We start from the raw sequence: 26,586 nt of genomic DNA, 5'->3' as shown, positions 1-26,586 counted from the left end.
AAAAATAACTGCACAGGTCCAAGGTCCCTATACCATAGGTTGTATGGTAACTTTGACATTGACAAATGAAATATTGTCATCGTGACGTCACCCAGACGATCAATTTTACGAATTGTTTGTAAATATAATAGGATACGTGGTCTGGAGGCTATATTTTGTTATTAAATATCGTTAGTGTTTTAATTTGTGTTTATATCTTGAGATATAATGTATCTGTAGATATCATTAAGCGTTTTTAATATAATAACTTAAACCCAAAACTCTTTTATAAGTGTTAAGATACATTTTAATGTGGTTGTATTAAGTACCTACTTACTTACTGGATTTTCTTTCTGCTGTATTGTATAGTAAAGGACATTCTTGTATAGAGACATTACAGTTCTGTAATGTCTCTTGCGGTTCTTCACATCAAGTTTACATCATCTGTGTAGGTTACAATCTGCTTAGACTTTTTGAACAATATATCTAATTAAGTCTATAGATAATAGATCTATTATATGTAATTCTTTCACATAAAATTATAATCAATATTGCAGCTGTCTGAAGATAGTTTGAATAAACAATTATAAATTAAATGAATATATAAAATGGGGAAAATTCCCTTTATTGCACTGAAATTGTATTTTTTATAATTTACTGTTAATGTAAAACTTCACAGGTACCTATTGAATGGAATCATAATTTTTTAATAGTTTTAGATATTATAATCCAGTACCTAACGTAATCAGATGCTCTTATGTTAAACTTAAGGGAAAAACTACTAATTTTGACACATAAATCTTTAGTTAAATCTCTTTTTCACCATGGTTTACATGTTAGGAGGAATTTATAATAATGTACTACATGCATTATCCCCAATTCAAAATTATTATATACCTACTCAAAATCATTTAAAAAAAGTAAATTGTATTCAACCCATTATTAATATACCTAGGATATTTGAATGATTTAGGGCCGGTATTTTATGTCTCCGTTAACAGCCGGTTAGTTAACCGGGGTTTAATCGGGACAGAAATATATGCATAACATAGACATAAACGCAATTATACTTATTATTATATTCATAAATAATTATAATGATAATTATAATTGCTTTTATTACAACGCAAGAGGCTCTATGAAGTACTTTTCTGTCCCGATTAAACCCCGGTTAGCTAACCGAGGTTTAACCGGGACATAAAGTACCGGCCCTTAGTCCCATATATACACAAGAAAGAATCTCCTTCTGCTTTAATTAACTAGTAATGCTATTCTACTGCATATATTTAATTGCAATTATATTCTATGATTTTTGTAACTCTACAGGTATCTACCACATTTTTTAAAGAATATATGAAATAAATAGTCATTAAAAATCCAAACGTATTTTTTTTAAATATACACATTTTCAATACATTCCTACTTTCCGAGTTCATTTCAATGAGTGAAGTGAATGAATTTGAATGCAGCATTCTGGGTGACGTCACTCCCGCCATTAGATTCTCGACGCTGATTGGTGGAAAGTTACCATGCAACCTGTCTATTTATGAACCTTGGCACAGGTCACCCGTCCCACCGGCGCAGGTTGTGACTCGCTTAGGTTCAATTTGCGCCGCGCCTTAGTCTGGCCAAAATATAATGTGTCCGGATTTAGCCGCGTGTCTGCCATTACCCGACTTTACCATAACTCTTTCAGTTGAAACGATAAGAAGAAGAGTTCGTGCCAAGAAGTATACAGCAGGAGACAGTTATGGGTTCCCGAGTTATCCAGGCGCACAAGATTGATCGCCTAAATTGGTGGCTTCACCACCAAAACTGGAACATTGGGAATTGACAAAATGTGCTATTTCCAGAAAAAGTCAGGATTTGTGTAAAATCAGATGACCCACGAAATCGTGTACTTAGAGGACGAGGAAGACAAGCAAGAACGAAAACTGTCAGATCTGTTCACAAATATACAAGAGGAAGTGTAATGTTCTGTAAAGGAATTGTGATCCGTAAAAAAACTCCTTTAATTTTCATCCAATCAACTTTAACTGCTCACAGATATGTTGATAACATTTAGTTAGGCTCTGGAGAGGTGCAACAGGCGAAAATTTAATTTTCTTGCATGATAATGGACCTCCACATACCATTAGAGTGATCAGAAACATCATTTAAGCAGAAGGTATCCCTTGTTTGGAGTGGCCTGCTTGCTCACCCAAGCTTAATCCTATAGAGTATTTGTGGGATATGCTTAAAAGAAAAATTAGAGTTCGCCGGGATAATCCACAAAACACCGCACGGCTAGTACAAGCTACTCTTAAAGGATGAAGCAACCTACCACAACAAAATGTTGATAATTTGATTAGGAGCGTGCCCACGCAAACTGAAGCTTGCATAATGACTAGAGGTGATAACACTGACTACAAAAAAAAAAACAAAAAAATAAATAAAAACAATTTAAACATTATTCGTTTTACATTGAAATTTTTTATGCTATTGACTTTAAAACAACTAATTTCAATTTGTTTGTTAAATACTTTATTGTTTTATTTAATTGTTATGTATTTGTTATTAAATTGCTTTAAAATAAACATTGTTTGACTTCGTGTGTTCGTTTTTTTAAATTCACAGGTAATAATAAGAAATATCACGTGATTCCATATAAGTTTGGGTGTGTGTATTTGAACCATGACACTTGTTTAGTTTAGTTTATTTAGTTATACTTAGATAAAACACATTTGGAAACATTCTTTTATTAATATCGCTCAAATATCTATATATCAAATATAACAAAATTAGAGAAAAACGTCACTATTAACAGTCTGCTCTATTTCTGATAACGCGTTATAAAGTCTCTTCTTTATATCACGGTCTGGTGCTACTCTGGGTTTTCCATGTTCGCTTTCGGGATTAGCACATTGTCTGAGAAGGGATGCTAGCTCGGAGGGTGTGTGTTGGGACATCAGCAGCCCAGGGACGAGGATTGTATTCGCCATTCTCCAACCTAAAATATAAAAAAATCTTAAGGAATAGTGATTTTCCAGCCATTCCACCCCATTTTTCAAAATATTAGGATCAACAAACTTTCAATTGGATAATCAATCAAATTAAGAATTTGCTAATTAATCTAAATAAATAGAAAAGGTAGAGCATAACAATACATTTAGCCATATCTTCATTTTTTGAAATAAGATTTTTTGCATCTGGTTTTGGTAACACTTCAGAAAAAGTCACGCGTCGCCACTGCTGTATAGGTTATTTGCTTCAGTTGCAAATTGAACGAAAATAAATAAACTAACTTTTGCGTCCAAAAACGAAAATATGACTCATGTGTGGTTATAGAACTTACAACGGGTAAATATTATTGGTCTTGTGAAGAAAGTAATATTCTCAGAAGGACATAGCTATAGATAGGCGTAACACAGGGCGTTCTGTCCAAAACCTATGCTAGGTAACAGCTAGGAAAGCTCAAAAATAAAGCAAGGGAAAGTGGCCAAAAAGTAATAATGGCCACGATCGTTTAATTGTCCAATTAGCTTGAAGACACCCAACAATTTCTCACCTGCAGCCAGTGGCGTGCTGGAACTTTTCAAGCGGCCCGGTGAATTTATAGAAAAGCGGCCTCTCATCCTCATTTTACCTTCCATTTATAAGAATATTTTACTCGTTATTTATAAAACAAAAACCGAAATACAAAAATATAAATTATTTGTAAATCAAACATAAAACTTTGATTACTAAGGAAGTAAAAATCTTCTCTTGTAGGTAGATGGTATATAATTTATTAAAATTTTCTAAAAAAGATCCAAGTTGGACTTAAAGTGGGTACATCACTAGTACAAAACAAACGTTTTCGGACTAATCAGTCCACCATCAGGTTAAAAACTTCAGATCCAAAGTAGTTGCAACTAGCTACATAGGTAGGTCGAATGACCTACCTAGTCGAAGTACAATGATAGAAGTTTTGCTTATGAAAGACAGCGTAACAGCAAGCTATATAATCTTTACACTTTTCAGTACCACACGGAGGTGAAGCTTTCACGGTATCAACAACATTGTCATTTGTTATTTCATGTTCATTATCACTTAGATTAATAATATCATTCTTCATATTTTCTGTAGACTGAACATATTCATCATTAACTCGATCTTCTATCTATAATTTCAGTATTTTGCAAAATCCTATTTTTAATACAATTTATTTATCAGCAAAATCAACGAGTTCTTCTCTAATTGCAGTCGCAGATATGGTAGGATAAAAATTTCTTAATTTTTCAGTAAATGATTTAGATGTCGTCAAAGGTATAAGTATTACCATGTTTTATTGTATCAAAATTTCTAGGATGTAGGTAGAGTGCCGGATGTAGATGACGATTTGCCTTGATTACATCATTTTTCGATACTTTTAAAAATTTGAATGAGTTTATCATTATGTTTCTCATATTTTTGGAAAACTCTTGTGCAAAACTTTTTTCCATTTTTATATTCTGCAGTGTACCTACGTATTTATTAGATGTTCGAAGGAAATTGGAAAACCAGAAATATACTTGCATGAATGAAAATAAATATTATCTGTAGCAATCATTTATGTACATAGAGTCTTATTCATTTACTTAAACTGTATTTTATAATTTACAAAGATTAAAATTGTTTTTGAAATGTTTTGTTAATATCATTCGATTAGAAATTAAACAATTTTTTTGTTATATCATTTAATAAATTTTTTGTGAAAAAAACTTATTTGACCGGCCTCAAGAGGCCGCAGCCTCTCGGTGATTGCACCGTTTCATTTATATGGCCAGCACGCCACTGCCTGCAGCTCCAAAGGCAACTTTTGGAAGCTACAGGTGTAACTGTTTCAGTTGAAACGATAAGAAGAAGATTTCGTGTCAAGAAGTATACATCAGGAGACAGTTATGGGTTCCCGAGTTATCCAGGCAGCACAAGATTGATCGCCTAAATTGGTGTCTTCATCACGAAAACTGGAACATTGGAAATTGACAAAATGTGCTATTTTCAGAAAAAGTCAGGATTTGTGTAAAATCAGATGACCCATGAAATCGTGTACCCAGAGGTCGAGGAAGACAAGCAAGAACGAAAACTGTCAGATCTGTTCACAAATATACAAGGGGAAGTATAATGCTCTGGGGAGGAATTGTGATCCGCAAAAACTCCTTTAATTTTCATCCAATCAACTTTAACTGCTCACAGGTATGTTGATAACTTGTCGTCAGGCTCTGGAGAGGTGCAATAGGAGAAAACTTAATTTTATTGCATGATGATGGACCTCCAGATACCATTAGAGTGACTAGAGGCATCATTGAAGCAGAAGGTATCCCTTGTTTGGAGTGGCCTGCTTGCTCACCCTTCTTCTTAAAAAGAAAAATTAGAGCTCGCCAGGATAATCCACAAAACACCGCACGGCTAGTACAAGCTGCTTTTGAAGAATGGATCAACCTACCACAACAAAATGTTGATAATTTGATTAGGAGCGTGCCCACGCAAACTGAAGCTTGCATAAGGACTAGAGGTGATAACATTGACTACCACAAAACACAAAAAAATAAATAAAAACAATTTGCACATTATTCGTTTTACATTGAAATCTTGTATGCTATTGACTTTAAAACAACTACTTTCAATTTGTTTGTTAAAAATTTTATTGTTTTATTTAATTGTTATGTATTTAAAAATTCCACAAGGAAAAAGTTTTACTGTAGTTGGCTGTACACCATGTAATACAAAAAACAGTAAATCCTTTATAAAAGGTATAAGTATTTAAAATCCCTAAAAAATTTATTTTTTACTGTTTTTTGGATTTTAAGGCCCGGTACTTTATGTCTCCGTTAACAGCCGGTTAGTTAACCGGGGTTTAATCGGGACAGAAATATATGCATAACATAGACATAAACGCAATTATACTTATTATTATATTCATAAATAATTATAATAATAATTATAATTGCTTTTATTACAACGCAAGAGGCCCTATGAGGTACTTTTCTGTCCCGATTAAACCCCGGTTAGCTAACCGAGGTTTAACCGGGGCATAAAGTACCGGCCCTTACTCTTACTTTATGATTTGGATTTACTGTTTTTGAAGTTATACTTCTTTACCGGCGATAGAGGGTGAATTTTTTATATGTTAAAACCTATCAGCCCGACGCATGCGCATTATACCTTTGTTCTGATTGGATGTTCAAATGACATGTCAAAAGTTATCCGATATGGCAGCTGTAGGACAGCTGTGGTTTGGAGGTAAAGGTGTAAAGGTAAAGGTAAAGAAATGTATAATATATTAGTTTTATTGTTGTGAGGACAGAAACAAAAAAGTTTATAATATTGTAGTCACTTTTAAATAGTTTTTAAAAGCAACAGGTACGTAATAATTGTTAATGTATCATGAGTATAAACCTACCTATTTGATCTGCCAAAATACATAGTATGTAATACTTTTATTTATATAATTTGATTACCATCAAAATTTCTATCAATATTCACCTAATATATTGTTTTCTTACTCTATGTTTTGTTGTATTTTTTCAATTCTAAATCATTTCAATTCAAAATTAAAATAATTTGATCAATTTTCAAAATATCAAAATATCACAAGTTTAATCCGTTTAGTTAGTCGATCTTCGTAAATAATGACACATACTGTCCGTGGCTAAGCGTTGAAGGCGAATGAATTCCAATACCAACCGCGCTTATCAGCGCTGGTTCGAGTCCCAATAGAAACTTTCTTTTTTGTTTTTTTTAATACATTTTATGATTGTAAGTATATTTATTATATAATTGTATTTTCAGAAAATACGTATTTAGTTAAAAAAATTTTCGACAATTAATGTTCAGACATCATTTGTGGCTTGTTTAATGTGTTTGTGTGTGTTTTATTCTTTTAATTTTTGGCACTGTTCTAATAAAAATGTTTGAGAAGTAGTAAGTATAAATTAGTTTAATATTTAAACAAAATATAAATAAAAAGTATATTAATTTCGTTTAAATCATATAATAGAAGTATAACTTCTTACGTGCGTACAAAGTACACACACATTCTTTTTTGTTATGTATTTGATATTAAATTGCTTTAAAATAAATATTGTTTGACTTCGTGTTTTCGTTTTTTTAAATTCGCACGAAATAATAAGAAATATCATCAGGTGATTCCATATAAGTTCGGGTGTGTGTATAAATAGCATCAGCAGCAGCATCTTAAGGAAGAATCATATTATCATGCCCGCACCGTTCCGGTACGTAGCGTAGCGTAGTCTCCGAAAAACCTGATTTTACAAAGAGTTGTCTGATAAATACCTACTACTATACGCTCCGTATAGCATCTATGAATTGTTCATATTTAAAACCATTAAAATCAATATTTTTCGGAAACTAAACGCTACGTGCTGGAACGGATATGATTTTTGCTTTAATCTTATATATAACTTTTATTATTGATTGGTTATGTTATTGCTCGGAGAAATGGATTCATTATAGCAAGAGCAATAGAGAAATAAAAACAAGACACCCGTGATGAGCTGCCCCTCCACTTGCAAAAATTAAAAAAAAAATAGCCCTGATTTATGAGCTATTTATGAGCTTTCATATTCCGCAAACTAAAAATTTTGAGCTCGTTCCACTGAGCAGGAATTTAATACTTTTTTGTGGTAGGGGGGGGGGCTGAGTCAGAGCCCCCCCCACTACTTAAAAATAGGAATATTGAATCGGCTGTTGCGGCAGAATTACGAGCTATTTATGAGCTCTTGAAATTATATAGTTTCGATTTTTGAGCTCATCCCCTTCACCCCCAAACAACCCTTTAATTGATTTAACTTAAGAGAAAAATGCTGAGAAAACTTAAAATATATCGTATTGCGGATATAATTCCTATAGCTTATATACTCTAAATAAATTGCAATTTACTGATCTAAATGCGCGTAATTTGGAAGCTTATAAATTATTAAATGATATGTAGTCGCCAAATAATTATTTTAATGCATTTTAAGTACAACTTTCTCTTAAGCCGGGAAGATAGGGTGGTTTTCTTGCGAAGGGGTTGTAGCTCAATAATCGAAATGCACGTGATTTAATAGTTTATTCTTAGAGTAGATAAGCTATAGGAATTATATCCGCAATACGATATATTTTAAGTTACGAAACTATATAATTTCAAGAGCTCATAAATAGCTCGTAATTCTGCCGCAAAAACCGATTCAATATTCCTATTTTTAAGTAGTGGGGGGGGGCTGACTCAGCCCCCCCACTAAAGTATTAAATTCCTGCTCAGTGGAACGAGCTCAAAATTTTTAGTTTGCGGAATATGAAAGCTCATAAATCAGGGCTATTTGTTTTTGATTTTTGCAAGTGGGGTGGGGGGCAGCTCAACACGGGTAAACAAGACTTCTTGAGAACAACTTCTTTTTATTTCTCTATGAGCAAGAGCAAGTTGTTTTAGGAAACTACATCATAGTACATACATATCTTCTTTATCTATGCTACATTGTATGTATTATGTATGCACAATCCGCAATATTATTGTTAAAATAATTGTAAAATTGTAAAGTGTAAGTAATAAAGTAAAGTAATAGATATTTATGTTTCAATTATTTTACACCGGGACAGCGCGTACGCAGTGGAACGAGCTCAAAATTTTTAGTTTGCGGAATATGAAAGCTCATAAATCAGGGCTATTTGTTTTTTGATTTTTGCAAGTGGGGGGGGGGCAGCTCGACACGGGTAAACAAGACTTCTTGAGAACAACTTCTTTTTATTTCTCTATGAGCAAGAGCAAGTTGTTTTAGGAAACTACATAGTACATACATACATCTTCTTTATCTATGCTACATTGTATGTATTATGTATGCATATGCATAATCCGCAATATTATTGTTAAAATAATTGTAAAATTGTAAAGTGTAAGTAATAAAGTAAAGTAATAGATATTTTTATGTTTCAATTATTTTACACCGGGACAGCGCGTACGCAGTGGAACGAGCTCAAAATTTTTAGTTTGCGGAATATGAAAGCTCATAAATCAGGGCTATTTGTTTTTTGATTTTTGCAAGTGGGGGGGGGGGGGCAGCTCAACACGGGTAAACAAGACTTCTTGAGAACAACTTCTTTTTATTTATCTATGAGCAAGACAAGTTGTTTTAGGAAACTACATAGTACATACATACATCTTCTTTATCTATGCTACATTGTATGTATTATGTATGCATATGCATAATCCGCAATATTATTGTTAAAATAATTGTAAAATTGTAAAGTGTAAGTATTGTCGAAGCGAAGATCGGTGGAATATGCGCATTTTATCAATGAAATTTGATATTTTTAAGATATTCCAGAAGCCGCTATAGATAAAATGTTTTAACGACATATTAATCATTCATAATTACTCAACGGATATTAGTACAGTTAAAATAATTAAGACGATAACCGGACAACATTGATTTAATGAGTAAAATTTAGTTTTTTTTTTATTTTAATGACAACAAAAAGCAAGCCCATTAGCAGAACCCAATTAAAAATTATTTTGCACATCATATTTGAAACATTATTTGGTTGAAAAATCTCATTTTTGTTGGCAAAAAAAATATATTAATTTGTTTGGACTAAATTAACGTTGTGCTTATCTTAAAAAGGATATGTTAGTATCAACATTCGCACAGTGTTGCCAATGCCAAACTGAATTTTGTTATTTTGGGTGTAAATTTTTTCCACGGATCTCCGAGGGTACTATAATAAAGTAATAGATATTTTTATGTTTCAATTATTTTACACCGGGACAGCGCGTACGCAGTCCCGACTACCAAAAATTGCGCGCCCGAGTTATCCGCATTAGGGATAATCGCAGGGGTCAGCCTAACCGGTGTGCAATGGGAAGGCCTCACCCTGGGGGAACCGCCTTGTTGATCACGGTAACCCCTACGCCAGGTAAGTATGCTTCCTGCCGCACACTCGGAGATACAACCGAAACGTAGAGACAAATAACTTTAGAGTACGCTACTTGCGACATCTACCAGGAGATAGCCTACGTAGAGCAACAGAAAATCAATATTATGATTTTATTTAAATAAAAACAAAATATTATGTGGCTTATGCTTATGACAATGTTTATCTGGTATTTAAAATAAACGAAAAAAAAAACGTATACTAAAAATATTTTATTAACTATGTTTTATAACTAACCGTGCAAAAACGTTTTACGAACATTTATAATATTATGTACTTTTAAAAAATCATGGAGTTTTATTTTATTGCAAAAAACCACAAAATACTTGCTGGAGATTTCAGAAATCAAAGTGAGTTCAATTTTCTTTTGACAAATCCTGTAAGTCGCTGCTTCTGAATATCAGCAATAGATGGCGGCACTTATTATGATCTGACCTGACCACCGATTAAAAACATTTTTTCAGAATTTTAGATGTGAATTAGTCAAGTCAGTTACGACGTAAAAAGTTAATTGTTTGTTAAAAACAAAAACTATATTTTTACTTTACAATGAGTGAAATTGTTCTTTGGTTATCGACAGAAAATAATGAAAATAACCCTTCCTACGACAGTGGATCAAAATATTCCTCAGAAAATGAGGAAAATCATGCTGATTCTGACGAAAACTGTCATTAAGATATTATTTTTTAACCTCTACCGAATTAACGTTTTAATTAAAATGGATTTTCTGGTTTACTGGCATTCTTTTTCATAATTGAAGTATTTAGAATTGTAACGGTAAGATGAATTTGTTAAAATTTTTTGGAATAGTAGATAATAAATTTAGCCAATACACCACCAATGCAACCAAAGTGCAGTATTACCCCACACCCGCCTGCATTTTTCTGTATAGGCCAGGATCCCTACTGTAAGGACTGCCCTATAAGCCAATGTATTGTTGCCCCTAGTGGCGGGATACGGGCAACAATACATTGGCTTATAGGGCAGTCCTTACAGTAGGGATCCTGGCCTATACAGAAAAATGCAGGCGGGTGTGGGGTAATACTGCACTTTGGTTGCATTGGTGGTGTATTGGCTAAACGTGCAAGATAGGGCAGGGTATGGTGCTGATAGAAAAGGCATTCAGGCATCAAATATCCAAAAATCTTTTCAGGCCATAATAATGAAAAGACCTTCTCCAAACGAAATAAAAACTTATACTGAAATGATGGCATCTCCTGAGGTAAAATGTTCCGGAAGTAAAATGAGCCTCCATTCGGATCTCCGGGTGAGGACTATCTCAGGGGGAACACCATTACAGGTTAGAAAAATCAGGATAGGGTCTTGGAATCTTAGTAGTCTTACAGGTAAGAGTCTGGAGTTAGTGGATGCGCTCAAACGAAGAAGAGTTCAAATTGCTTGTATTCAAGAAACTAGGTGGAAAGGACAAAGGGCGAAAGAACTAGGTGATGGATATAAATTGTGGTATGTAGGGAGTAGTAACACTAGAAATGGAGTTGGTATAATTGCTGATAGTGAAATGAAAGATAACGTAGTAGAAGTTGTAAGAACGAGTGATAGAATGATGTCAGTGAAATTTGTAATTGATAAAGAGGTATTGAATGTTGTGTGTGTGTATACTCCTCAAACAGGTCTGGGTGAGAATGAAAGAAGAGCTTTCTATGATCAATTGGGAGACATACTGAGTGATATTCCAGCGGAGGAGAAAGTTATAATAGGAGGTGATTTCAATGCACATGTGGGCCAAGCCAAGACAGGATATGAAACAATACATGGGGGATTAGGCTTTGGAACTAGAAATGAAGCTGGAGATGACATGCTAGAATTAGCAACAGCATTGGATATGGCGATTGTTAACACATTCTTTAAAAAGAGAGAAACTCAACTTATTACCTACAAAAGTGGACAACATCAATCCCAAATAGACTACTTCATGATAAGGAAAGAAGACATACGTGAATGCAAGGACTGCAAGGTAATAGTTAGTGAGACAGTAAGCCAACAACATAAGCTGCTTGTTCTGGACATCGAAGTAAAAAGCGAAACTAAACAAAAATATCGGAGAGGACCACAAAAAATCAAGTGGTGGATGCTAAAAGATGAGAAGGAAGGTCTATTCAGGGAAAGAATAGTAGAAAAAATATGTTGGAATATGAAAGGAAGCCCTAACACAATTTGGAGAAAAATGGCCAATATTATTAGAGAGACGGCTATTGAAATACTTGGGAAAACGTCAGGAAAGAAGTTTGAAGATAAAGAGACTTGGTGGTGGTCAAATGAAGTACAAGGAAAAATAAAAGAGAAGAGAAAATTATATAAAAAGTGGCAAGAAACCAGATCGTACATAGATCTTCAAAACTATATGGTCGCCAAAAAGGAAGCGAAAGTAGCAGTAGCAAAAGCTAAAGCAGAAGCGTATTCAAACCTATACGATCAACTTGATACCAGGGAAGGCGAAACGAAGATATATAAAATAGCCAAACAGAGAGCAAAGAAAGCAAAAGATTTTAATCAGATTAGATGTATCCGAGATGAAAATAATAAAATACTAGTTCACGAAAGGGATGTCAAAAAGAGATGGAGAAAGTACTTTGACAACTTATTAAATGAAGAATTTGACAGACAGCCTGTAGAGTCAACGGAGACAGTAGCAGCAATGGTCACCAAAATAACCAACGAGGAAGTGGCTCAAGCGCTTCAAAAAATAAAGAAAGGAAAAGCGGTAGGACCAGATGATATTCCTGGGGAAGTATGGAGAGCATTGGGAGAGACAGGAACAAGGTGGCTAGCAGGTCTATTTAATAGAATTATGGAAGTTGGACAAATGCCAGACGAATGGAGAAGCAGTATACTGGTACCTGTTTACAAAAACAAGGGAGATATACAACAATGTACAAACTACAGGGCTATAAAACTGCTTAGCCACACCATGAAAATATGGGAAAGAGTAATTGATAGACGGATACGTGAAGAGACCGAAATATCCGAGAATCAATTTGGCTTTATGCAGGGTAGATCAACAACAGATGCAATTTTCATTATAAGACAGTTGATGGAAAAATACAGGAGTAAAGAAACAAACGCTCATATGGTATTCATTGATCTTGAGAAAGCATATGATAGAGTTCCTCGAGAGATTCTTTGGTGGGCACTCAATAAGAAAGGAGTCCCTGGTGAATATGTAAAGATTGTGAGGGATATGTATGAGGGAGTAACGACTAGTGTTAGTACAGGTGTGGGAGAGACTGATAAATTTCATGTGAAAGTAGGATTGCATCAAGGTTCTGTGCTTAATCCGTATTTATTCTCATTAGTTTTGGACCAAATAACAGCGAAAATACAGGGTAACATTCCATGGTGCTTAATGTATGCTGATGATGTCGTGTTAGTAGGAAATAGTGAAAGAGACTTAGAACAAAAACTGGAACAGTGGAGACAAGCTCTGGAGGAAAAAGGTTTAAAACTTAGTAGGACAAAAACAGAGTATTTGGAATGTTCATTTAAAGATGGAGCTACTACAAATAAAATGGTATCTTTGGATGGTGAAATGATTGTAAAAAGCAATAGTTTTAAGTACCTAGGATCGGTATTACAGAGTAATGGAGAAATAGATGGAGATGCATGCAGTAGAATTAGGGCTGGATGGATGAAGTGGAAAGAAGCGAGTGGTGTGTTGTGTGACAGAAAAATTCCAATGAAGCTGAAGGGAAAATTCTATAAAACAGCCATAAGACCAGCTATGATGTACGGAACTGAATGTTGGGCAGTGAAAAAGAAAGAGGAACAGCGAATGCATGTGGCGGAAATGAGAATGCTTAGATGGATGAGTGGAGTGACAAAGAAGGATAAAATTAGAAATGAGTATATTAGGGGAAGTCTAGGTGTGGCACCAATTGATGCCAAAATGAGAGAGCATAGGTTAAGATGGTTTGGTCATGTTCAACGTCGAGACGTTAACCACCCAATACGAAGAATAGTTGAAGTGCAGATTCCTGGAAGGAGTAGGAGAGGAAGACCAAAGAAGACCTGGGGGGAGACGATAAGGCAGGACATGCTGGTAAAGGGGATTAACATTGATATGGCCCAAGATAGAATTGTGTGGAGAAATGCAATTAAGGAAGCCGACCCCGCATAGGGATAAGGCAAAGAGAATGATGATGAGTAGATAATAAATTTTTGTTTAACATATAGGTAGGTATTAGGTGGTAGGTATTATTTGATCTTTGAGAAATTTTGTTCTAGATTGTTCAGACTGTTCAGACCTTGTTAAGGATATTATGGAAGTCGTGATTGAGAATAACGTAGTCGAAAATAGCGACGCATTATCTACCAATACATACTGTGTAAGTAGCAAAGTAGCTGCAATTTAAAGGGGGAAGGTGCAAAAGAAAACGAGTACTTACCTAGAAGGCAAATAATACTTCACAAAGGTACCTACTTTTTCTGGAAAAGCTTGCGTGAATGGAAATTGTAGAAGTATTAATTAAATGAATCTAAATCGGCCGAGTGAAGTACCTACAGTTTATTGGGGTAATATTAGGCTCGAGGCTTACTTGGAAACAGTAGATCTATAGAACGAATAAACCAGAGAGTGGTAACTATAGCCACACACACTCATGGAAAGTGTGCGGTTTAAAACCAGACCTATTATATCTATTGGATTTATAATAGCATGCTGGTAAAATCAACAACTATATTATTAGTCCAGGGCGCATCTGTTTTGAGATGGACGTTGAGAGGTGACTCAAATTTTTTGCAGAAATTGCTTGAAAATAATTCAAAAAATAACATTTGAGCTATCCTCCCACTCAAAATGGTCCGGCACATTGTTTAAATAATCAAAATGTCAAAATATGAAGGAAAAATTCGATTTTTTTATTGGTTTTTTTATTATAACTTTAAAACTATTCATTTCTGAGAAAAGTTGGACTGACATAAAAGTTGCGTAATTAAATTTCCTATAATATAGAATTGGTTAAAAATTTAAAAAATAGTCACCCTTGTTGCAAAATAGCAGTAATTGCGTAAAAAACCATACAAAAACAAGTATTCGCATTTTACTTTTTTCAACCATTTGTACTACACTTAGGACCTTCATATTTTACCCAGAAAAACTTTATGATATAATAAAACAACACTGCAAATTTCATCAAGATCGGTTTAATAGATTTTGCAAAATAAATTTTGCAATACAGCTTTCGCAAAAAAAATTCATTTTTTAAAATGTTGCAAGACTGAAAATAAAGCAGATAGCAAGTTGATTTTTTTACTTATAGGAGTGTATTGTACCTTTCATTTGCAATGTGCAAAATTAAAATCGATTAATTACCACGGCGTCAGGAAATTTTTTAAATAAACATTAATTTTTTGTGCTACGCGCAGGGCAGGACAGCGGTGTTCGATTCACAGAAGTTGATTTCCACCAAAATTTCTTCCAATCTTTATCTAATATATTATTTTCTTACTCTATATTTTGTTGTATTTTAATATTTTTAATCCAAAAAATCAAACTAATTTTATTATTGTTTGTGAAATATCATTTAAACAATTGCATATGTTTAAAAATAATAAACTTTTATTCTCTAAGTTAAAATATATGAACAAAGAAAGTTTTTGCCAAAAAAGTATTATTTCAAAGGATAGAGTATGTGTTTTTATTTTGCAATAAACAAATTTATTTATTTATATCGAAATGTAATAAAAATTAAAATGTATCAATCATTATCAAAGGTCATTGGAATGCCCAATCAGAGCAAACTAACCGCTGTCCTGTGCGTAGCACCAATAATTAATGTTTATTTAAAAAAATTCCTGACGTCAGGGTAGTTAATCGATTTTAGATTTGCAAATTGCAAATGAAAGTTACAGTACACTTCTATAAGCAAAAAAATTTCAACTAGCTATCTGCTTTATTTTCAGTCCTGTAACATTTTGAAAAAATGAATTTTTTTGCGAAAGCTGGATTGCAAAATTTATTTTGCAAAATCTGTTGAACTGATCTTAATGAAATTTACAGCATTGTTTTAATGTATAATAAAGTTTTTCTGGGTGCAATATGAAGGTCCTAAGTGTAGCATAAATGGTTGAAAAACGTAAAATTCCAATACTTGTTTTTGTATGGTATTTTTGCAATTATTGCCATTTTGCAACAAGGGTGACTATTTTTTAAATTTCCAACCAATTCTATATTGTAGCAAATTTAATTTAGCAACTTTTATGTCAGTACAACTTTTCTCGGAAATGAATACTTTTAAAGTTATAATCAAAAAACGAAGAAAAAAATCGAATTTTTCCTTAATTTTTTGAAATTTTGATTATTTAAACAATGTTCCGGACCTTTTTGAGAGAGAGGATAACTCAAATATTATTATTTGAGTTATTTTCAAGCAATTTCTGCAACAAAATTTGAGTCACCTCTCAACGTCCAAATGTACTAATATTTTTACAGATGCGCCCTGGTCTATATTATATGCATCAGTGGAATGGTAGTCAAAGGTATAGCAAAAAAGTACCAAGTTCAAACTAAGCAAGGTGCAAAGATTTGTTTGCCTTTAAATCACAAAGTCTATGAGGGGCACACCAACGGTAGGTAAGCTGGATTGGACCTTCCTTCTTTAAACATAGTTATAAGGGGGACGCCAGAACGAGACATGATACCTTACGGGAAGACTTGGGCAATGTAACGGTTACATCACGCCAAGTAACGTTATAAATAAAATCAGGGATACCAAATGGACGATCATTTCTGATCATATGGTCTCAAATAAGACATTAATTATGGTAGGGGAGCAAAGTATGCTAAATGTGCAGTCACTCGAGCGCTTTGTGGACCTATTGGGTTGTGAAGAGTAGGTCCTAAAACCAAAAAAAGTTAAGAAAAGTTTTCCATTTTAGTGGGCGCTTGCCATTTTTTAATTTAATTTTCCATTTCCAACAATCGTTTTTTCCGAATATAACGGAAAATATCCATATCATCTATCCATAATTCGAAAAAATGTTTCGAATAAAAGTTACTTATTTTTACGTAAGGAATCCAAATCTGCAATAAAAAATGAGGGCTCCTATTTAAAATTTTAAAGTAACCCCCCACCCCACCTCCATGGGAGGTCGTGTTTGGTGCCATTAGATAGATTTTTCAAAAATATTGAATAAGTTTATTTTACAGTTTTTCGATCTGATTTTCATTTCGCGAAATATCGCGGGATTCGTATTTAAAACATTAAATTTACCCCCCACCCCTCTCCGTGGGAAATCGTGTTTGGTATCATTCGATAGATTTTTAAAAAATATTGAGCACATATTTTTTAGTTTTTCGATCTGTCATTAATTTCGCGAAATATTCGTTTTTTTCTTGTGAAACTTTAGGACTCACCCATTTCCTTACGCCCGGCTCAAATCGTCAGATTTTTGAAATATACACTCTTTTGCATGTACTTAATTTACCTTATCTTAATCTGACAATTTCGAGTTTTTTTAAGGATAGATTTTTTTTTTCGGGCCCCCCTTAACGAACTCCCCTGTTTTATGAGCCAATATATGGTAGAGGTACATCTGCAGGGTACCAGATTTCTCCCCATATGATAATCTGACGCGCTCGAGTAACTGCAAAAATCCCCGCTTGGGCTCCACTACCAGTTTGCCCGCGAGAAGGATGGGTAGAGGAAACTCTCGACAAAGACATGGTAAACATGGTACATACATAAGTTTAAAACTACAGAAGGTTTGGTGCAGAAAGGAAAGGTCCTACAGATAGACTTACGAGAAAGAGTCCACTCTCTGGTGCACTTTTACACCATGCTTAATTGGAAAATCACCTGACAGCCACAGCACAACTGGATATTAAATGGCAAAATTCGTGCTACTTACGACTAGGTACTGCAATTTTTAATCATGAGGTGTAACATCATTGTTTCCCTTTGATGCATGACAGTATGACAGCTTTAACACAGTAAGAGTACACTACCGTGCCTTCCTCCAATTTCTTGGCAATAAACTGGACATATCGATAAAAATAGATAACCCAGAAAAATACTCAAACATTAGTAGATTCATTTGTCGACTTAGTTTATTTCAGTTCTAAGTCTATAAATTAGTTTATAAATTAGCGTAAAAAGAGCGAAGTAAGGAATGCCAATTCTCAATACCAAAGAAACTCATTCGGATGACCAAAGTCTGTATGGAGGGTGGAATATCTAAAGTATGTGTAAATAATAAACTGTCTGGCAGCTTTGCAATCAACAGTGGACTTAAACAGGGTGATGCGTTATCTCCACTACTTTTTAAACTTCTATTAGAGAAAGCAATGAGGTCGGCTAAAAAAATACAGAATTGCTATCGGTTTAAGGTCCCTAGCTATTACTAGCATATGAAGATGACATTGATCTCGTTGGAGATCCTACCCATAAAAGATATTTTCAACAAGATGGAAGGAGCAACAAGTGAAGTAGGGCTGAAGATTAATGAAGAGAAGACGAAATGTATGTGTATAAATAGAACGACACGAAGAGACAGGATAGGACAAAATGTGACGGTCAACACCTTCAATTTCGAAAGAGTACAATATTTTAAGTATCTGGGGGCTGTAATCACAGCTGACAACGATGTCACTGAAGAAATAAAAGACAGAATCCACTCGGCAAATCGCTGTCTATACGCACTGGATAAGCTTATAAAATCAAAAAATCAAGAAGTTCAAAGATCAAAATCTATAAATCCATTGTCAGACCTGTACTCAGGCCCGGCCCTAGGGATTTTGCCGCCCTGGGCAAGATCGCCCCCCCTTGGTATACCCAAAAACTCAATAATTTCACCATGGCTCTTAATTTCCTGAAATCTATCACTTAATGCATTAACGGTTGAGTCTATAATTTTAAAATAGAAGTCAACTTCATTTCGTGTCTCTGGATCTAGGTCCATACTTTCGTCTTCAGCCTCATGGCCAAATTGTCTTTATACTTTCCCCTTTCTAGCTATTACTGTGCCTCCTTTTCGGGTTCTCAATTTCTAACTTTGATGAGCTCTTTTGCGTCTGTCAAAAAGCCCTGGAATTTTAAATCACTTCTGAGAGACTTAAAATGGATTTCCGATTTTTCTAATAAACTGATAGCTTGATACGCTCCCATATCAATACTCTGCATACGCGACTACGTTGATGTGAAGTAAAATGTCATGCCATATTACCACAGAGCAAAGAAAAGTAAAATCACGAATTTGATTTGCCAAACAGCTTGCCTCATGAGCAACCATTTTATCGTTGTTTTTATTCACAGTGATTTCTACAAGAGCATCGTAAATTTCTTCAATTTGGTATCTAATGGGAGTAGTTGCATCAATTATTCTGCTTTCCCATCGGACAAAGGTTTCAATGTTAGGCTAGAAATATGATTTTTAGCATAGTCCAACGATGAATAGATGCTGAGAAAAAGTTGTAAATTTTTGTCACTAAGGAAAAGAAAGAACTACAAACTGTGAGGCTTATCAGCATCGTTCACGACTAAGTTAAGTGAATGGCTAGAACGAGGGACAAAAAATGCTCTAGGATTCATTTTCAAAATTCTGTTTTGAACTCCCAAGTTCTTCTCTTCCATGTTTGCTCCATTGTCATACCTTTGTCCTCTCATATCTTCCAAAGGTATTTCCAGTTCATTCTGGGACTCTGTAACTACCAAGCCAGTGGTTTCCACAACAGGCACAAATCCAAGAAAATGTTCTTCAATTTTAACAATTTGTAAACAAGAACCTAAATCGACAAAATGTACAACAATAGTCATCTGTTCCATCCCAGCAATATCAGATATACGATCTAAAATTATGCTATAATACTTTGCTGATTTCAAAAAGTTTAAAATTTTATTTTTGATTTGGCCATGGAGGAGCTGAATGATTTCGTTTTGAATACGTTTTCCCAAGTAGTGATGCTGCTGGTTGACCAGGAGCGTCATTTGAAATTTTGTTTGGGGGGGGGCAAGCACTATATATACAATACATTATATATGATGTTATGATGAATATTGATGTATTTTCTGTAAATTTCAGTCATTTTCAGGGCCAGGGGGGGGGGCAAATGCCTCCCCCTGGACGCCCAAATTACGCCCCTGTGGTTAACCCATTAGTTATTCTCATAATGTGCTCTTGTAAAACAGAATCAAAATTTTTAAAGAGCTCAAAAAGCTTAAAGAAATTACCATTGTTTTGATGAAAATGTTTATCAGAATCGCCCCTCAATGGAAGACACTGTTGTGTTAAGAATTGTATTATTGATATAAGTCGTTGTATTACATTTTTCCAATGACCAGTTTGTGAATTTAGAACTTTTTGTGTTTCTTCATCTATGATTTTGTCCTATTCTAGTTTAATTGCTAGTTCTACCCACTGTCGCTGTGACTGTAGATGTGCTGGAGACTTAGCGTGGCTGGACAAAGCTTCCGCCATATGTTTCTAATTATATATCCATTTTCAGTAAAGTTAATTTTAAGTGAATTTCAGTGAATTTAGTTTAGTTCTGATCCTACTATTCTTATGCGATGGAAAAGAAGGCGGTGTTGTCGATTTTTCGTCGAATGAACCTACCAATTGTTATTGTTTTGCCGCTCCTGTTCATAATATTGATTTTTTATAATATTAAAAACATAAGTTATTATTTCTTCAATTTCAAAAATTGGCTGTCCTCTAAAATTTGCCGCCCCTGAATATGCCGCCCTGGGCGGCCGCCCAGTTCGCCCACCCCTGGGGCCGGGCCTGCCTGTACTAACATATGGATACGAAACGTGGACCATGACCAAAGCAAACGAAGAAAAACTCAGACATTTTGAACGAAAAATACTTAGAAACATTTTCGGACCTCACGGATCTCCGGAAAATGAACATTCCATTTGACCCTAGATTGATGGAAGACCGAACAAACTGGAAAAAAGTTGTACAGTTAGCCATGGCCCACCCAGGGTTGTAGCGCTACGTGATGATGAAGTCTATAAATTAAAATATAAAAATAATGAGGATACTGGCGACATTGGTCGCGGACTATGTTTTTGATTCAAATAAGTCTTATTCGAATCAGGTCATACAGGCGAATATTCAGCACAGTAAGGCAGTTTTGGTACAAGTTACATACATGTATAGGCTGTACTACATATTGGCTGTAGTACAAGCTACTACAGGTCAATATTTTATCTCCGCAACGGATAATACTTTTTCTTTGAAGCCTAAATTTGTTGGACTAAAATACATATGTAGGGTATAAAGAGAATATGGCAGTGCCGAAAGACTTACTAGACCAAACCATCTTACTGAAACCTGCAGGTCAACGATTTACAAGTTTTTTTTATAAAGATCTGATTTTTTCGCCCAAGCAATGTATACAGGGTGATTGATTAGTGGGTAAAGCTCAATAGATCCGCTATACGCTATAGTAATAGATAGCAATAAAAGTTAATAACAAAAATTCAAAAATTGTAGCCAACTTTGAGCTTCACATCACAAAATTAGTTAAAATGTTACAGGTTATTAGATAACACAGTGGCAGACCAAACATATGTTTTTTTAAATAGATTACCCTATATTTTATTTTATATTCGAAATCCTGTTAACTTCACAAAAATATAAAGGTTTGTTATGTTATACAGAGTATTAACGAAGTTATGACCAATTTTGTATGAAAATCGTAACATGTTCAACTCCCTGTATAAATAAAAATAAGCACAACAGCAATGGTTTATTAATTCCATATTTTTTTATTTATTGTCAAAATTTTCAAGAATTATTGACATTGCTAATTTTCTTTATATCAAATACAGGGTGAGTCAAAACGAAAGTACATTATTTTCTCAGTAATGTTAAATGGAACACCCTTTATTTTATATCACTATTGAAAAGTAACATTACCGTACTTTAATTTTTATATAACATTCCCTATGTCCAAATTTATTAGTTTTTGGAGATATTTTCATTTTTCCAAGCCAATTATTTTAGGTGTCTAAATTTATCTAAATTTTAAGTAAGCCATGACTGAATTATTGACGATTACTGATTATCAATCCGGTAATCAATGTAACAATGTAGCAAATAAAGAAATAAAAATAATTTATTTGTAATACATTTTACAAAAAAAAACACAACCACAACATGCAACATTTTTGAAACAATTAAAAACTACTTTTTTATGTAAATGTAACAAATAAAAAAAATTAGTAATAAATTTTACAAAAAAACACACAAACACAAAATACAACATTTTGTGAAGACAATTAAACACTACTTACTTTTGTATGTACCTAAATGTAAAAATGTAACAAATAAAGAACGAAAAATAATTTATCAGTAATACATTTTGCAAAAAAAAACATGTTTGAAAAAATTAGAAGCTACTTTTAATAGAATATTTTTAATATTTAATTACGTAAGGTGTTCAAAATTACCTCTTAAAACATTTATGCACGCCTAAAAACGATCATTGAATGAGCTACTTATTCTACGGAGCATTTGTACATTAACACATCGAAATACACTTTGTATTATATTCTTCATCTCATCCCTTGTTGTTGGAGGTGTTTTATAAACTTCATTATTAACGTAACCCCAAAAAATCAGTCCAGTTTATTAAATTCTGGTGATTTGGGTAGCCACGCTACTGGTCCATTGAAAAATAAAAATATCTCGAAATCTAATAAATTTAAATGATATAAAATACAGGGTGTTCCATTTAAAATTACTGAGAAAATAATGTACTTGCATTTTGACTCACCCTGTATTTGATATAAAGAAAATTAGCAATATCAATCATTCTTGAAAATTTTGACAATATGTAAAAAATATGGCATTAATAAACCATTGCTGTTTTGCCTATTTTTATTTATACAGGGAGTTGAACTTGTTTCGATTTTCATATAAAATTGGTTATAACTTTGCATATAACCTGTATAACATAACAAACCTTTATATTTTTGTGATGGAGAAGTTAACAGGATTTCGAATTTATAATAAAATATAGGGTGTTTTATTTAAAAAAAAACAAGTTTGGTCTGCCACTGTGTTACCGAACACCCTGTAACATTCTAACTAATTTTGTAATGTGAAGCTCAAAGGTACTAAAATTTTTGTTATTAACTTTTATTGCTATCTATTACTATAGCGGATCTATTGAGCTTTACCCCCACTAATCGATCACCCTGTATGATAGCAAAAAATTATTAACAACTGAAAAAAGAGTAGAAAAGTAAAATGATCAAGAGGGATAAGAGCATATGGTAGAAATTGTGCTCCAAGCTGGAGGAGGACATATGGGGAGAAACCAAAAGCTTTGTTAGAAATTTCATTAATCTTTCTCATAAACTATTTTGTTTAATGTTTTGATCAACTTACCTAGAAATATTTTCTCGCAAACAATCTGCAAATTATTGTTTGCCACGTAACTGCTACATCTGTTTCCATTTTCGCATCTCGAACGGCAATCAATGAAATCACAGTCATTATCACTTTTACAATAGTCAACTTCTTTTATAATCGAATTAACAACGGATCTGGGTAGAACTCCATCCAAATCGATAAATTTGAGATTGTTCTGGTTTTTCACTATACCAAAATGCTCCAGTTTAAGGTCACAAAGGTGAAAGGGTTCCCTAAATTTGGTTTCTAGTTTTTCTAAGAGATCTAGTATTTGAACAGCTAGTTTTAAACGTTTCCCCCAATTTTCCATGCTGTCGCTGGCTGTTAACAGCGACGACATGGATGGAATGGGTTCTAGGTATTCTACGGCGAAGTAGGGACCGCATGTACCTAAAATCGTATTGATATCTTACAAAAAATAAAATAAAATGTTTGCTTTTATACAAATTATAACTTTTTATACAAATTCTATATCAAATTTCCAATTGTAGACGGTCCCAGGTCTCAGGCTCGCTTGAGAAAGGAGGATAGTTAAAAGAATTAAATAAGAATATGCAACGAGGAAGAAGAACACAAATCTGCAACAAAAATGCATTAACATACTATTATCAACCATTTCTAATTTTTAATTGCCATTTAATTTCAAATTTCAATTAGTATAAGTAAATAGCCACCATAGCCTAGTATTATATACCCACCTATATATTGTACATAGTATTAGTATTATGTACAATACGAATAATCATGAAACACTTCACACCCAAGATAGCGGCACCAAAACAAACAAAAATCAGAGTCGAAGGACTAAATATGAAATCCATGGAATAGAATAGAATAGAATAGAAATATGCTTTATTGTCATGAAAAATTGTACAATTTTATCGACAAAGCTTATAAAAAGTCAAGAAAACAAAACAATAACAATCCAATTTACTAAAATTACATAAATCGTCAATATATTTACAATAATAACAATAATAATGAAGTTAAACAGAAGTAATCAATTGCAAAATTTAAGTAAAATTGCAAATGCATAGTCTACCTAGTAATTAATAAGTTTAAAAGTTAAGCTGCTGCATATGACATCCAAATATAGACAAAAGAATGATAATAAAAATACTACTTGTGCAAAGGGTACTGTAATTTCTTAGTTATTGATTAAGAAAATCTTCTACTGAATAAAATGGTCTTTCAGATAGGTAGGCTTTTGTCAGTTTACGGAATTTGGGGAAAGATGCTGCAGATTTAAGTTGTAGAGGGAGATGGTTGTAAAGTTTTTTTGCGGAATGTAATATAGATTTCTTTACTATAGTCTGTTCGCTAAACTCAGACGCAACTTTCTAGATATTTTAGTCGGTAATTTTCCCAATTTTAGTAAAATTGGCAAAAAATAATTACTAAATAGTTAATAATCACTAGATAGTTAGTAATTTTGCCAATTTTTGTAAAATTGGCAAAAAACAAAAAACTTATCGACTAAAATATCTAGCCAGTTGCGTCTGAGTTTAGCGAACCGACTATAACTCAGAGGACGGGGTCGGCATATAGACGTCAAACGTAGAATTTCTCGTGAAGTAGTCATGATTAGGTCTTGGTAGAAAGACATGTAGATGTTTACGAATTAAGCAAACAGTTTCTAAAATATACAAAGATGGAAGGGTTAAAATTCTGTGACCTTTGAAGTAACTTCTGCAATGTGTTGTTCTTCTGAGGCCAAACAGATATCTAATTGCTCTTTTTTGTAATTTGAAAATAACATCGAATTGGGCAGCTGAACCAGAACCCCAAAAAGGAAGACCATAACGAAGATGTGACTCGAACAAAGAAAAATATGTTATTTTGGAAGATGCTAAATTGAGATCATTCGAAACAGATCTTATAGCATAGCAAGCTGAGGATAGTTTCTTCCTTAACAAATCGATATGGTGGGACCATTTAAGGTTGCTGTCTAAAAAAATACCAAGAAATTTTACAGAATCAACGGTACTGATCTGGCTGTTATTAAGAGGTAAGAGTTGAAGGACTCCTTTATAAGACAATGCTACTGTTTTATCTACGTTAAACGAGAGTAAATTAGAGTCAGACCAGGTTTTTATTGTAAGTAGATCAGAAGTTATAGTAGCATGAAGAGTTGCAATATTTGAGTTGCTCCAAGTGATACTGGTATCATCAGCAAAAAGAAAGACTTTTCCATCGATTTTTAAACTAGTGATGTCATTAATAAAGATAAGGAAAAGTAGAGGACCCAATACTGAACCTTGAGGTACCCCACATACAATGTTTTTGAGACTAGAGTCTGTATCATTTGCTCTAACCAGTTGTTTCCTATCATCCAAGTAAGATTGGAACCAATCTAAAGAAATACCTCGAATTCCGTAGAAATTTAGTTTTCTTATCAAAATGTTATGATTTACACAATCAAAAGCTTTGGCGTAGTCACAAAAAACGGTGGCAGTGTGAAGATTATTGTTCAGTGCTTGATAAACCTCATGTATTACAGAAAAGATGGCATCAGTGGTGCATTTATTATTTAAAAAGCCGAACTAATTTTGTGATAAAATGTTGTTTTCAACTAGAAAGGACATAAGTCGGGCTTTTATGAGTCTCTCAATAATTTTGGAGAGTACCTGTAGTAGTGCAATAGGTCTATAATTGCAGGTATTAGATATTTCACCACCCTTATGAAGAGGAATAATGATGGCTGTCTTCAGGCACTCTGGAAATTTACCTTTCTCAAAGGAATCATTAATTAGTGAGATGAGGACTTCTAACAAATTTTCTGGGAGATTAGAAAAAAATTTTATCGATAGACCATCAGTACTACAGGAGGATTTGCTTTTGATAGTATTGATTGTTTGGATCAGTTCAGATTTATCGACTGGTTTTATAAAGATTGAATTCGAGACCTTTCTTGAATTAGGGAGATAAGCCATGGGATCTTGTTGTGGCAAAATAGTTGATGTAATATTTTTACTCACATTAACAAAGTATTCATTTAGATTTTCAGGGTCTGGAAGGGAAATTGTTTTAGCAGTGTGGGTTTTATTTCGAAGATCGTTTATTATGGACCAAGTTTCTTTTGCAACACTTTTTGAGCTTCCCAAACGGTTATGGTAGTAGTCTTTTTTAGCTGATTTTATAAGTTTAAGATAGGTTGCCCTTTAGTTGGTGATATATTCAGTGATAGAGACGTTGGTAGTAAATTTCCTGATATAGAGAAGAGAACGCGTATTCTTGGAAGATATTCGGATACCTTTAGTAGTCCAGGGTTTGCGATGTTTTGGCTTAATTGCA

At 33.7% G+C, this 26,586-nt stretch overlaps 2 protein-coding genes and 1 non-coding gene across 3 annotated transcripts in view; 1 reads left to right on the top strand and 2 right to left on the bottom strand.

The window, feature by feature from the left end:
- Positions 1-2,701: 2,701 nt before the first annotated feature.
- LOC114329309 (divergent protein kinase domain 1C) overlaps positions 2,702-26,586 on the bottom strand; it is a 41,593-nt gene continuing 17,708 nt past the window's right edge. Inside the window, exons 4-5 of the mRNA XM_028278353.2 lie at positions 23,269-23,682; positions 2,702-2,968 (exon numbers count right to left, since the gene is read on the bottom strand). Coding sequence (XP_028134154.2) covers positions 2,760-2,968; positions 23,269-23,682 — 623 coding nt within the window. The 3' untranslated portion in view covers positions 2,702-2,759. The remainder of the gene's footprint in view (positions 2,969-23,268; positions 23,683-26,586) is intronic.
- On the bottom strand, positions 9,740-9,902 carry LOC126889170 (U1 spliceosomal RNA). Its single transcript, XR_007699939.1, has one exon. It is a non-coding gene; the product is annotated as a U1 spliceosomal RNA (small nuclear RNA).
- Positions 13,375-14,055, top strand: LOC126888479 (uncharacterized). Its single transcript, XM_050656806.1, has one exon. The coding sequence runs from the start codon at positions 13,439-13,441 to the stop codon at positions 14,045-14,047; it is 609 nt and encodes a 202-aa protein (XP_050512763.1). The 5' UTR covers positions 13,375-13,438; the 3' UTR covers positions 14,048-14,055.

The sequence above is a fragment of the Diabrotica virgifera genome, chromosome 7 (assembly GCF_917563875.1).
Source record: "Diabrotica virgifera virgifera chromosome 7, PGI_DIABVI_V3a".
Classification (NCBI taxonomy): domain Eukaryota; kingdom Metazoa; phylum Arthropoda; class Insecta; order Coleoptera; family Chrysomelidae; genus Diabrotica; species Diabrotica virgifera.
The sequence above is the reverse complement of the archived record's forward strand: the minus strand, read 5'-3'. Positions and strand labels throughout refer to the sequence as shown.